Raw genomic sequence first — 14006 nt, forward strand, 5'->3', positions numbered from 1 at the left:
CTAGCAAGTGATCGGGTTGAAGAAACATCGACTTCGGGACAACGGTTCACGTCTCTTCGATTGTTCAGCACTTTGTCGTTTCCATAATGGACGACTGAAATATGAGATTGAAAGACGGAACTCCAGTTCCATTTCAACGTAATGGGCATTTACATTTGGGCGTACATTATTGGCTCGTAGGTTCTGACCACTCGGTACAGAGTGAAGCTAACTTTTCTCTCATGCTCAATGAAAAGGAATTGGTTTAGGCCGATTTTGAAACCAACGCAATGGTAAATAAGTGAGAAACTGGAACAAGACCTACATGTTTTCTAGATTGAAATCTGGATCGCTTCCACGAATGAGAGTTCTCGGATTGTAACCCCAATACGGTTGAAAAAGCTGGAATATTTTGAATGGTTTTTGATACGCTATAAAGTTGCTTGAAAGAAACTGAAAGTTATTAGAAGAACCGGTAGTCCCTGAACTCACCTGTAGATTCCGTAACGGTGGAACTTTTAGTGGCTAATGGAATAGCTCGGAATAGAACCAACTTATCAATCAAAACTCGGCAGTTCGTTCGTTTGCGAGCCTTTTCATATTTAACTCCCGTAACAGAATTGGTTTACACTTACACTAATTATCTGAACTGCCCACTCTGTCAAGTGAAATAAATTACCAACAATTCGCGTACAACTAGCTAATAAGTTCTAGGACAGCATGGAGCTACTCCAGCAATGTTAACGGATAAAGAATAAAAATGATAATAAATAAATAAATAAAATAACTTCATGTAAAGAAATTTCTCTGAGATAAATACACTTCCCCACCTCAAAACCATGAATGGAGCCGATAGCGAGCAGGCACAAGCATAAAACTCGAAGCGGCCACATTATGAACCCTGAAAAAAGGAAGGGAATTTTTGAAAGAAAAAATTGAAAGCAATCGATTTACGAGACTATGTGGAATGCAGAAAAAACAGAAAAGGAAAGCGTTCGTGAACGTTGTACGGGAAAACATGCTAGCATATTGCGTTTTCCTTGCCAAGGCGGATCCAAATCCAAAAGAAAAATGGCATATAAAAAGAAAGATGTGTCGTTAGAATATCTCATCTATGTGTACCATACGAAAGTGCAGAAGGATATCGCTCGCATGCAGGCATATTTCATCGATGCGTTCGTTAAAAGTGGTCTTTTATTTCAGGATGAAAAGAGAAAATATCTAAGAAGAATACTGCAGAGAAGATAAATTGAAGCATTAGTTCCAGTCTGTATTAAAGCATTAAAATTGAAGTAGATCTCTAAACTGAATAATTAATTATCAATGATAATTAATAATTAATAATGAAACTGAATGATTTAAGAGGACCTTGTGAGTTATAGAAGTAAAAGTAAGTGAATTTGAGTGATCTCACTGGAAGATAGCTTTAAACTGCTTTAGCACATAGCAAGGCAAATGCAAAGCTCGACAACAAAAAAGAAACTAATACGGAGCAGTAGGTTCAAGGAGCACACATTGCACAGCAAAATGAGATGTACGTAAAGAATAACGAAAATCTCAGAGTCATAAGGATTTTTTTTTTGTAAAAAATGACAACTCAAGAAAATTCCTAGCTCTTTTAAATTTTGATCTTCTTTTGAATTTGGATTAGTTTAAACTTCTAATAAATTTGCTTCCTTTGCGGAAGTTTGATCAAAGGCATTCTTAAAATAAAGAACACTCATAACTTTTAGCAGCAAACCCTTGAGCTCTTCATAAATCACTGAGATCTTTGCCAACTTCATTGTTAAGGAAGTTCGAACAGAAACAGAAAAAGGGAGCTGTGAGATTCTCAGCCCCAAACTGATATCGGATGAAATGGCTACTTCACAACCATTGTTACATTACGTCCCAATATCAACAAGTAGGAGAATGAGTGCCAACTCCTTTAAAACGCTCTATTCGCTCTTTTGCCTTCTAGCTTACACTTCGATTCATTATTTTTTAGGGGTGATGTTCAGATTATTCTTTAAAGGCATCACTCCGCGAATCTGAGGTGGTACGGATTTCAGGTGGAGTTTTTCCTTTCTTTTTCTTCTTTTTTTCTTTTTCTTATACGGGATAGTAGATTATGGAGAGGGAGTGATTCTGTCCCTTTCTTCCTAATTGCCGTAAAAAACAGTCCGGAAGGTGCAGCGCTTGCACAAGGCTGGCGCGCTCCAATCGAACTCGTTAGAAAATAGTGCGCCGGAAAGCTCGAAGCCGTATCTTCCGGGCCGTTTTCTACGGCAATTAGGAAGATGTGGACGGGATCACCCCTCTCCCAATAATCTACGATCTCGTATACGAATACTCCACCGAAAATCCGTACCACCTCAGATTCGTGGGGTGATGCCTTTAACCTGCTGGTGTTTTGACCTTTTCCCTTTCAATACTTTCTTGGGAACTGTTGCTGGCAGTTTCCGAAAAAATCAGGTATCTAAATGAGAAGATAATCTTTTCAATTTGGGATGGGATTCCTAGTAATTCAGAAGAGAAAATTCCACCAACATATACATAGGTACACCTCCATGTAGGTGGACTCCTAAATGAGTAAATCAGAGATATTTTCTAAATAGCATGGATCTAATATTCCCAATTTATGAAACAGAGCGTAGCAAATTTTGTACTTTCTGAACTTTTGACGCAAGCAATGAGATCTATCCCAAATACGTGAACTTCCCGAATCTTCCTGTTGCTATGCGTATCGTCAGAAAAGTTAGAAAATTTCATATAGAATTTTCATATATCCTGGATAGAATAGTAGCATTTCAACTCCTACACTTTATATTGGACTCCTCTCCGTCTCCACTCTAATTTGTTTTTTTTTTGCCTTCAGCTTTAATGTTTTGAATATACCTTCTGTAAACCTTAATAACTGGTAAACAAAAGCTAATGTGCAATTCGGAGGAAAGCAGATTGTTGGACTGGAAACACACATCAAACCACCAACCGTGATTAAAGTGAAACATTCTAGAAATAATGAAAAAATTACTTGTAGTATGTAAAATATGTGAGGATACTGAGTATTTTCTGAGGATTTTACTTTTTTTCTTAACATTTTCGTAGTCTGGATGAACCTCAGGTGAGCTCAAATGCTCACTCGAACTAGACGATGTTCGGTCTCTAGATTCAAAAAAATCACATTCTAAATAATGAGGTATCCTAGAAAAAAGAGGTATTCCTTTCATAAGAAGAGAAATTGTCAGTCACATCTTTTCTATAACCAGAACCAAAGAATCCAATGAAACTTGGAGAAAATCGAAATATTGCGCTCTTAAATAGTTCAGTTCTAATGTATCCATAAATTTGTTCAATGAAAAAGTTGAGGAATCATCACGTCAAAATCACATGATTCTCATGCTTGGTGATTAAGAATTTTGCGAAAGTTCACGCTATTATTTGAAACAAACAATGGAAACAATGACAATTTGAAAAAATAGAGGCGAATTCATAGATGTGCGCAGAAAGAGAAAAGATCTCAAGCGGAAAATTCAGGAGGCAGATGAATGACTAAAGAATTACTAAAGGAATGATATTTATGGATAGTTGTTTAGTATCTGATTTTCTGCATTAGCAAACCAGTGTTTGATTTAAATGTTTCTCTTTCTTTGACGAAAGGTAGAAAGGAAAATAACAAACAGATACATTCGTACCTACGTAATACTCTTTTCCTTTCTCTTGGCTTCTTCTTTTTTTTTGTGACTCCGTCAAGCAGGTCGTTTGACAAAAAAAGAGCCATCTGAGTAATTAACCGACCTAGAAGTCATCTGAAGAGCTTATTCTAGAGAGTTTTGCATTCAGTATGATCCAATTCTATGTTATAGAGTTGTGAAATGAACAGCTTTTGTCACTGGGAACAAAATAGACGCCAGCGAGAACTGGTCCCGAAAACTTTTCATAAAACATTTTTAAGGGTATCTATCTTACGTAGAGTAAGACCAGAAGAAGTATCCTGTGAACAGTTTCACACCTGATGATAAAATAGTGATGAAGTACTGCTACAAACAGAGCATGACCGGGCAGTACTGGAACTCGCCAGTGACTAATACCTGAACTAAACGAACTGAGTTGAAGTGGGAGGGTTGTCGTAGCTCTTCCCACTTTCCAATTTCCCCATCAGCGCACTAAAATTGACTTAAGATAATGAACGGTGTGTTGTAATATGTTCACCGGAGCGTGAACGAGTGGGTGGGACTATGGGACACCACCCACAGATTAAGTAATCTTGTTTCTACGTATTAAATGATTGGTGGAATCAAAGGAACGCTTTTTTAAGGAAAATGACAACGCCACTAATTGCTACTTTTGAATAATTGTTATCAAAAACAGAAGGATAATTTAAATTAGTACTAATCGTCAGAGATGATTTTTCTTCTTGTTGCTTGGTATTCTTAGTAACCTGTTCGTCTGAAAGTTTTTGAGGAAATTGTAGGGTTCAGTATAGAGATCCACTTCATGTAGAGGTTACAAATTTTCTTAACGTATAGAAACTAGTAATTATACTCCCACGTAGGGGAAGAAAAAGAAGAAACTAATGCTTTATTCTATGAACTGTTTGTTTTTGCCTTCTTTGCGTTTTATTTTTGCTTTTTTTTTCAAGGAAAGAGCACAGAAGAGGTTTCGAAGTTTTTTCTCGATATAAATTCACTAGCAAGACAGATAATTTAGAGAAAATATGAAGCTGGTAAAGACAGAGTCTCTTTAAAATAACGATAGGTTCATAATATTTTCAAAATTTTTACGAAAATTACAGTAGAATTGTGCGCAGATCACGACATTCCGTCGCTTTACATTCTGCCATTTATTCCGAGAATAACTGAAATTAGTACAAAAATTCTGTCTCTCATTATAACAATTTTATTTAGAACAATGATTTTGCAAAAGTTTGCCGATCAAAAAACGTATGCAAGCAGTAGTGGGAAGTAAATAAGCAACATTTCGCATTATTTACTTACGCCCGTAAAATGAATAGATGAGAATGGAGATATGTACGGCGGTGCCGCGCTGCAATTATCGCCGCCACTTCTGAAGTGATCTCTGGAAGCACTAGAAATAGCTTCGACTATGAAGAGCACGTCACACACACTCGCTTCCGAGTGGGTTGGTCTCAAACAATAGGCGGGATATTGTTATTGATAGAGGTAGTGAAGGAGACATGTGTAAACATATGCACCATAAATTCATTTATAAGTGGTTTTTGTGACACGTACACGATTACGGCCGTGGATCGGATACCGTGGTTGGGGGACAGCGACGACGACGACGACGACGACGATTTCCCGCAAAAACACTTCACATTATGCGGATATCGCATTCCTCGGCTTACCACACAAAGAACAGCATTACGATTTTTGATGGAACGTGAGCAACACCTTTCTTCAGGGAAAACTCTGATGTTGTTGATTTTTTGGGGAATTTCTTGAAGGAAAATACTTCAAGACATAGATCTGATGCTGAAGAAAGGTTATCTAATGTAATCCAACAAAAATAATGAGATTTCCATAAATGCTCCAACTTTCACCTGCTGTTGTGCATATTAGCTCGTATTAATTTGTTGAAAACGCCAACTAAAGCATGCAAGCTTTTGCAAATGGAGACACTCCCTAGTCTAAAGTAGGCGATCAAAAAAAACTGCAGCGCGAAGACTCGTCCCATGGACGAGTCTTCACGCTGCAGTTTTTTTTTTGATTTTTGATCTTTTTGCAGTTTTTTTGATCTGACGAGTTTTCCGGTCAGTCTAGACTTGTTGCTTTATGTAGTAATCTCGCAGAATATAAAGTAAAAAGTAACACATATTTCTCAAAGATCATTCCAAAAAGTTTTTTTTTAATATGGTATACTGTAATAATTCCCTATTAGCTGCCTGGATACGATTGGCCAATTGGCATCAATCCGAAACGCATGGCGCGCAAAACCTTTTCATCGTTTGCAAGGACACCTCTTCCCAAACTTTCTTTCCTGAAATTTCTTGGAAAACAGAAAGAAAAATCCAACAAGTAAGTGAAGTTTGAAACGTAAAAGAACCGGGGAAAGAACCAAAGTTTGTGTTGTTTACATATTTTGCATTGATTTGAAAAGAGTAAACATGAAACTTCTGGATATTGTTACCGCTTTACGATATCTGGGAAGAGTAATAAGTCAGTACATGCATTTATTTGCATCTCTTCTTTTTTGTATATTGTTTTTTTCTATTTTTTTTACATTTTTTATATTTTTGACCGAGTAACAGTGACAGTAGACGATCTGGGATGTCCAAGATGGTCTGATAATTCCCTTCTATATACACACTTTCCATACGCGTCAATGATAAACCGTGGATTTGTTAGGGCTCATCGCCGAGGCAAGGTTTGAGAGAGCCACATAGCTATATATAACTAGAGCTAATCGCATAAAAACTGCCACATTTGATCTCTGCCACGTTTCTTCGAAGGGATCTCTCGCGCAAAGCGCTCAGGATCCCCCGAGAAGTGATAAAATTTCCGAGCTTCATTTGCGCTAATCTGTGCTGAATTTGCGCAAGAAATCACTTAAAAGAAGAGAATCTTGGACAGACGCCTATTGTTTTATTTAATCCAGACAGAACAGAATCTTGACGTTCCGACGTAAAAGAATAGAGCGAATGAAAGTTTTTCCGAAACGAAAGTATGGTAGTCGACAACTAGTACAACGTAGCGCAAATGCACATTTTTATAGTTATTGCCATTCACGTAAGTATATAACATAAATTATTCCATAATTTTCATAATAAATAAAACAATAGTAGTAATGCGATTGCGTTAGAAAAAACGAGTAGTTGCTATTTCAAAAATTACTCGCGAAAGAGGACGTATTTGAAATGGAAAAAAGGAAATATTTTAGGATGTAAAAACTAAGCACGCGCTCATGTATATGTGCGGCTTTCATGAGTCCAGCATTAGTTGCGAGTTTTTAAGAATACTTGAAACTACTCACGTTCTGCGAATTTTGAGCTGAAGCTAGTAAAGCAGATCTATGAACGGAATCCTAAACATCCCAAGGAAAATCCGCAAATAAAAATTGAGAGGCACCTCCTCATCCGATGAAGAAATTAATTTACTGGGCTTGGAAGAGAGACACCAATTAGATTTCACTGCGTATTATGTTTTATTTTTATCCTCTATTAACTATTCTTTATTTTACTTCGTTTATTTTTCTATCTAATTCATTGCATAAAATCTCATTATCCTTTTTTCCCATCAACTTGTTATGGAATACCCCTAAGAAAGTTGGTGATGTGCGTCAGCCATTTACATCAGCCTTAAATTGTTTCCCACGAAGATATGGTAGCCAAAGTTTTCCGGAAACACCCTGGTCCACGCATTTCTTGTGCGGACACACTGGGATTATTTAATTGAAGAATAGTACCCACACAGAAGTATTCTGTCAGTACAGCTTTGCAGATTTCTTTTCCCCAGCCGCTTTCTTCTCTCAGTGGCTGCGGGACTCTTGTAGGAACTTCAAGGAAGACAGCCCCTGAGAGTCTGAGTACTCCTTTGCAACAGCTTTCGATGTTTCAGTAGGAAATTCACTTCTAAGTGAATAAGCACTATCCATGCCCCATGTCTCCTATCTTCTCAATCTTTATCCTTCTCTTTTCGACATATCGATGAAAAATCCTCGAGAGACTAACGCACTATAGAAAAATGAACAATTTTTTTCGCTTCTGACTGAAGGACCTCCCAAGAATTTGGAGCAGCATCATGGAATATTGGAATATTCACAAAAAAAAACAAAAAGCATAGTTTTTTTCCAAAGATTTCCTAAGCTTATTTAAGCGAGAAAATGAATGAAAAAGTTCTTCAAAATGCAACCTACGCATGCTTGATATCCTGAGACTTGCTCCCATAAAAATGGGTAACTGAGACATAACAATAAATAATAAATAGATATTTGTTAGAAAATTACATCTTTGATACGCAAATTTTGAGGTGACAGCTGAAAAATCACAGACAATCAGCTGTAACTGGGAACTAAACATCACTTTCAACTCCACAAAGATATTCACAAAAACAGAAAACAAAATGTTCAGCTAATAAACTCATGGAATTTCTCATATCTGCTGAATACAGAGGATTTTCGAGGGAACAAAAATGAAGTGTTCGGCGGCAGCGGTCAGCTGATCTCGTCTGAGCAGCTGAATGAATTCATTCTTCCGTAGGCGGCTAGTCTGTTATTATATACTCTTTCTCAAAGTAAATATAGCTGAAAAAGAGGCCGAGACTTTCAAACTGCGTGGTGGACAAACTTTGAGATATTTTAGGATGCAGTAGCAAGGAAAACGAAAAAGAACATCACTGATTAGTATGCTGAAACTATTCGAATAGAATTTTAAGCATGTTTGGCGATTTTATGGCGTAATTCTCATTCTACTTACTTCATCGCTAATACGTGCATTAAGCAGACGTATGATTCTTGAATATAGAATTCCACAAGGAAATAGGTAACGCAAACATTCTGACAAGTCGGAAACGAGCTCAAGTGTCCCAGTATCAAATTGCATTTGGAAGAAAAAATTAGTAATGGTCTTGACGACCGGTTCGCGTTTCCGAAAGTAGTGATTGAGATGAACAGCTTTATTTATGAAAACTTTGGATTCTACAGCTGAAGCGAAACTTCTTCCATGAGACTTTTGAGACGCAACTCCTGCTCTAGTTGTTTTTTAAACAGTAAAATCGGTGTTTAACTGCTTATTTCTATGAGCAAGGAATGTATTCTTCTCAGACGCCTCCATAAGGTAGTGGCACCACCTTTTTCTAAAATTTTGAAGTTTTTCGCCGATATCCCCACAGAACCAAGAAAATTAAATGCTTGGAAGGATCTCTGTCAGCAATCTAAATCTGATCACTGCAAAAAAAAAATCGGTGGAGAACTTTGCGCCCCGTCCCCTTCCTCTCTCTCTTCTTTCATTTCTTACTTTCATTGCGAGTCATCAGTACTCGCTAAAATAAACATCATATTGCATTTCCAATAATTTTAATGAGGGAAATGTACGACCAAGCCTCCCAAACCTTTCTTGTCATCCAAAGTGTCATCCAAATGTTACAACTGACTTGAGAACCATCACAGAACATTTTCTTTATGTAATTACCCTTGAATTTCATATGAGAGGGGATTCCAGAAGCAGTGAACGCTGCTGCTCCTGCAAACGACGCCATAGGTGCTTAAAAGTGATATGCGCTGCTTTAGAGGAGCTGTAGCATTACGTCAAATTTAAGCTCTGAACGGAATTCGAAGACCAAAACGTCGAGAGTTCGAGACTTCATTGCTACCATATATTATCTAAAGACGTTCTATATTTTATTCCTCAGACCTTTCTTGCACTAAGCCTCAAACAATCCTTAAATGCCTGGAAAGAACCCCAGCATTTCCAGAGTCCTGTCATTTCGCTGCCTCATTTCTGCGATCACCAACCCAGAGACCAATTCATAAAAATTGCACTTACGTTTCCTAACTCATTGTGAAGGGAACTACAGAAATCCTAAGCCAGATCGATTAAAAAACGTCTACGAAAAAAAAAACTCCACAAAAGTTTTAGTGATCAACGGGGGTGGTCAAAGAGTACCCAAAATTGAACATGAGCAAAACGTTTAAATTTGCTACACTCGCAACATTTCCCGTCTAAATTGATTTCTGACTAGTCCCTAGTTGCATCGACAGCTGCTCAGAACATTTCTAAGACGTACTGTTAGAAACGACGATTCTTAAACTACTTAAACAAGAACAACCTAGACCTTTCCGTTTTATCTGAAATCTTCTTTGAAAATAAACAAAGTGATGGAAACGCAGAAATGCAAGCATTCTTGCTCAGTTTCGAGATGCGAACACAACATGTCATTAGAAAATAAATCCAAATAATACACATTTGTGCATTCATATATAATGTAATGTAATATGCATATATACATATATTTGAAAATGTTGTAATGTATATTTAATTATTTATTTAAGTGTGTCGTAGTCATCTGAAAGCAGAAACAAGAAACAGCAGAGCTCACTAGAAAAATATGCATATATATAATACAGAAATATTTTTAAAAAATCACTTTTCAAATTTTCCGTGACATTCGGATTCTCCTTAACTGAATGCTCAAAACAATATTAAGATAGTTATATGATCATTCATTAACAACTTCAAGTTGTGGAGTTGTGGGAGTGAAATTGGAAGCGTTTGCTTTCTTTTCAGTGCTTCTGTTTCAGCAGTACAGATGCTTCTCATCTAAAGAAGAAAAATTTTCGGAATGCCATTATATTTATCTGAAAATCACAACTTTCTAATGCGTGCAGGAAAATCAGAAAAGAACGAAAATATGCCAAAAATCCTTTGGAAAAGTGTCGGGAAAAACCTATACTCCAAACATAGGATTTCACCACTTGTAGAACTGAACAACTTATGAGAACGAAATTCGCTTAAGCGCTGTCAGTTTCCTACAGTAACCTTTTATAGTGGGAAACCTCCGCAAAAAAATTCTCATCACATTTCGGCAGAACATAATCAAATACAAATGCTTTCTAGTTAATTGAGCGTTTACAGAAAAAAGAAATAAAACGAGAAAAAAAAAACCGCCCACGTTGCTGTGGTTTTAGTGGCAACCAAACAAAGAAAAACCTATATCAGGATAACTGTGCCAGGCAACGCTATATTTGATTTCCATGCTAGAAGTCGTCTGTCCTAAGTAAATTATGTCAATCGCTTTATTTTTAGAGTGGATGTTCCATTTGCATTCGGCGAAATCGACATTAGCGGCGGGGCTGCTGGCGTTTCAATGACGCCCACGCGAATTTGCAGACACCTGGTGCGGACGGATGTTTCTTTTTCGAAAAAGTCAGCTACACAAGGATTTCGTCATTTTGGACGGGTCGGTAGGAGCATAGTAATTCCATGCGCACATGTTTTCGGGTTCTGCTGGCCCTAACTCGTCAGTTCATGTGGCTAATCGTGGTAACAAGCACCAAAAACATGCGATTGAGTGCCGAACTTTGAACCGTTCCATGTCCAAATTTTCTTAGGATGTTTCCAGCACAAAAGAAGCGTAAAATATGAATTTTTATATGCATTCTATATATGCATATAAAAATGTAAAAATGCATTCCTGTGCAAAATATTATCATGCTATATAATAACGCGCTTAGTCCGTATATATATATATATATATGAGTGTGTGTGTCACAAAAATATTCCATAATGATGCAAAACTCTGCACCGGTGAGGTGCCGAACCATCGCCATGCGTCTGTTAGGGGAGCACTCTACCTTTTCACCTTTGTCTAAAACCATGGGATTATGTATTTTTGCTTTGATAAGGCAAGTTAGTTTTGCTAATAGCTGTTAACGGAGGAAACTCATACTTCGAATAATTCTTCCAAAATGTGGCAATTTGAGAGAAACATTGATGTTAAATCAAGTTCTATTGTTCTCCAAATATAGAACCAATGTATTTAGGGAGAAACCATAAAATCTTTCATCTATGCTTAAATTTTCGCGTAAAAAATTGGAAAAAAAGCGTTGGTAGAAAAAAGCAATTCTAATTTCCCAACAGATTTCGCTACTGTTCTTTCTTACTGATCTGTGAAGGCGAGCGAAGCGAACACCAAAATAAGCCTGATGTCCGGCTTTAGCCGGACGTTCAGCTCTTCTTCTTTCTTGTAAGCTAACTCTTCTTCTTTCTTGTAAGCAAATTCACTCATTTTTGCTTCTGTCTTCAAACGAACTCGAAACCGAAACGAACTCCAACCGTTAACAACCTAAACAGTTTTGTATCTGGACGAGTATTCGGAATGGTTGACCCGTGCATGAAGCAAATTTTTTATCCTCTTGAAATTCTTCGTGGCTGAAAACCACATGCGATGCAAACCCTTCGGATCGAGTCACAACGAGATGAGACACGGTACAGTTACGTGAGCGGCTGCGCTAGAAGCGATGTGGTGGAGCGTAGCGGTTACGATCAAGAGTGGACCCTCGCTAGCACCATTCTTCGTTGCTGTATGGGGTGGTCCCTCCTCGATTCGATTAAGACCGACTCTCCACCGCGCCGCTTCAAACCTTCCTCATCCGCTTCCTCATCTGCGCCAAGTTTCACCTCAGTTTTACCTTTCGTTCTTATATCATTCACAGAAAAGAGTTCATTACATCAACGAGATTTATCGAATGTTATGCTGTACGTTGGTAAAACGTCATGGAATTACACATATACGCCTGTGCTGCTCAATTCGGTACATACACACATATAGAGTTTCTCAACTTTTCCTCAGCATTCCCATTACTCTCCGATTAATCCGTATGTAGGCCAGTCATGGTTAGCCAAAGGGGAACAGCGAACACTGTCCAAATAAAGGAGGATTCAATGAAAAAATGAATTGGCAGTCGGCTGGCACATATTACTTATTTATTATTGAGACATTGTTGTAGGTACTATACTGCTCTGGATATACTATGCTAAATTAGTAATGGATCGGAGTTCTTCTCAAGGAAAGGATCGCCTTGATCATCTTGACTCCAGCTCCTCGTCGATTTCCTCGTGTGAGCGCCAGTGATTCCTCCATTTGTCCCGATCGCCTGCGAGAGTTGTTTCTCCTCTCACGTGGGACACGGAGTGCATCATCATTTTTTTTTGAAGTACTTGAAGAATAGGGAAATAGGAAAAAAATCACAAAGTACTCATGCATATAACTTGCTTTCGAAGTTTTCTTTCCAACATTTAAGAAGCTTTTTTTATTTGTTACGGTCGTAAAACGAAAATAGCTGGGCGCCAAAAATTAAGGAATTAGAAGATCTCTCCTTTTAGATTCTTTTTAGATAAACAACTTCACCGCGTGTTCTCATAATGAATGTGCGCACATTTTCGTACGCCAAAAAATGGATGGCATAAATGGATTCGGCTTCGTCCTCAAAGTTCACAGTGCTGCTATAGTAATTTATTTAGACTCTGTTATCTCTAAAAGGTTATCTTACATAAATCTAGTCTACTAATACACAATACATAAATTTAGTCCAGTAATATGTGTCCCATACCTGCGCTCATATCGGCTGAACAATTTCGAGTCTTCGAGGAACTTATTAGTTGAGTGTCCAGCGGTAATTTATTCAGCGTCGTAGAGTTGACAGCCCCTATACTCGGTATTAACAAAGTATGTATTATACCAGTCAAACATCAAGAGATAATAGAACGAACCCAACTTTGATTGATAAGTTTAACCCGATTTGTTCCATGAATCATTACTGTTTTCAGATTTAGTAAACCTACGGGAGAAGTTATAAACATCTGAATTGCTAGAAATTACATCTCTCTTCAACAAATCGTCATCTATTCTGTAGAACTGGAGCGTATCAGGCAAATTTATGAAAAAGTTCTTTAATGACTATAATTAATAATTTAAAGTAATCACAACACAAATGTTTTCAAAGTTTTTGAATAGAAAAATAAAGAAATTGTTGAAATTTGTGATTTCACACAAAACGAGGAACATTTTTCTATGCTTTAAGAATGTTACATGTTCATGATACATTACCGTTTTGGTAAAGAAAAACATAACTTTTCCGAGACTGTGGCGATGTCGACATTTTTACATCCCGCGGCAAATCTTTGCTGCCGCAGATAGGGGCATTCAACACTGCTCTAATAGGACTGTGCCTTTGAGCACGGAAACGCTCTGAAAACACGAAAACCGCCCCTGACTGTGAAATGCAAATTGGGAAGAAGTTATCTCACAGGATGTTGGAAGTACTTCACGATACGTGCTAGTCGATCACTTCATCCAGTGAGTCCATTTGGAGAGTTTGCTGAAGTTAAAGCAAAAACCACATGTTCCTCAAGCTTCTGGTTATCACGTCTGTTAGTGCTGTAAAAGTTCTTTGTATTCTTCCAACTTTGAACCATTCTGAATGCTAGAGAGCGTGTCGCGAATGCTTCGTGAACCATTGATACCAGCACAGTATCCATCTTGTAATCTTTTCATACAAGAAGAGGATGGAATTTAAGTTGAAACCTTAGA

At 37.6% G+C, this 14006-nt stretch overlaps 1 protein-coding gene across 1 annotated transcript; it reads right to left on the reverse strand.

Annotated features, from left to right (window-relative positions):
* RB195_005320 (uncharacterized protein) lies at positions 1-872 on the reverse strand (the record flags this gene model as incomplete). Its single annotated transcript, XM_064177741.1, has 3 exons — positions 1-94; positions 305-381; positions 810-872. 3 exons carry the CDS (start codon positions 870-872, stop codon positions 1-3), a joined length of 234 nt encoding a protein of 77 aa, XP_064034855.1.
* Positions 873-14006: the final 13134 nt, after the last annotated feature.

Source organism: Necator americanus, chromosome I (assembly GCF_031761385.1).
Source record: "Necator americanus strain Aroian chromosome I, whole genome shotgun sequence".
Lineage (NCBI taxonomy): Eukaryota > Metazoa > Nematoda > Chromadorea > Rhabditida > Ancylostomatidae > Necator > Necator americanus.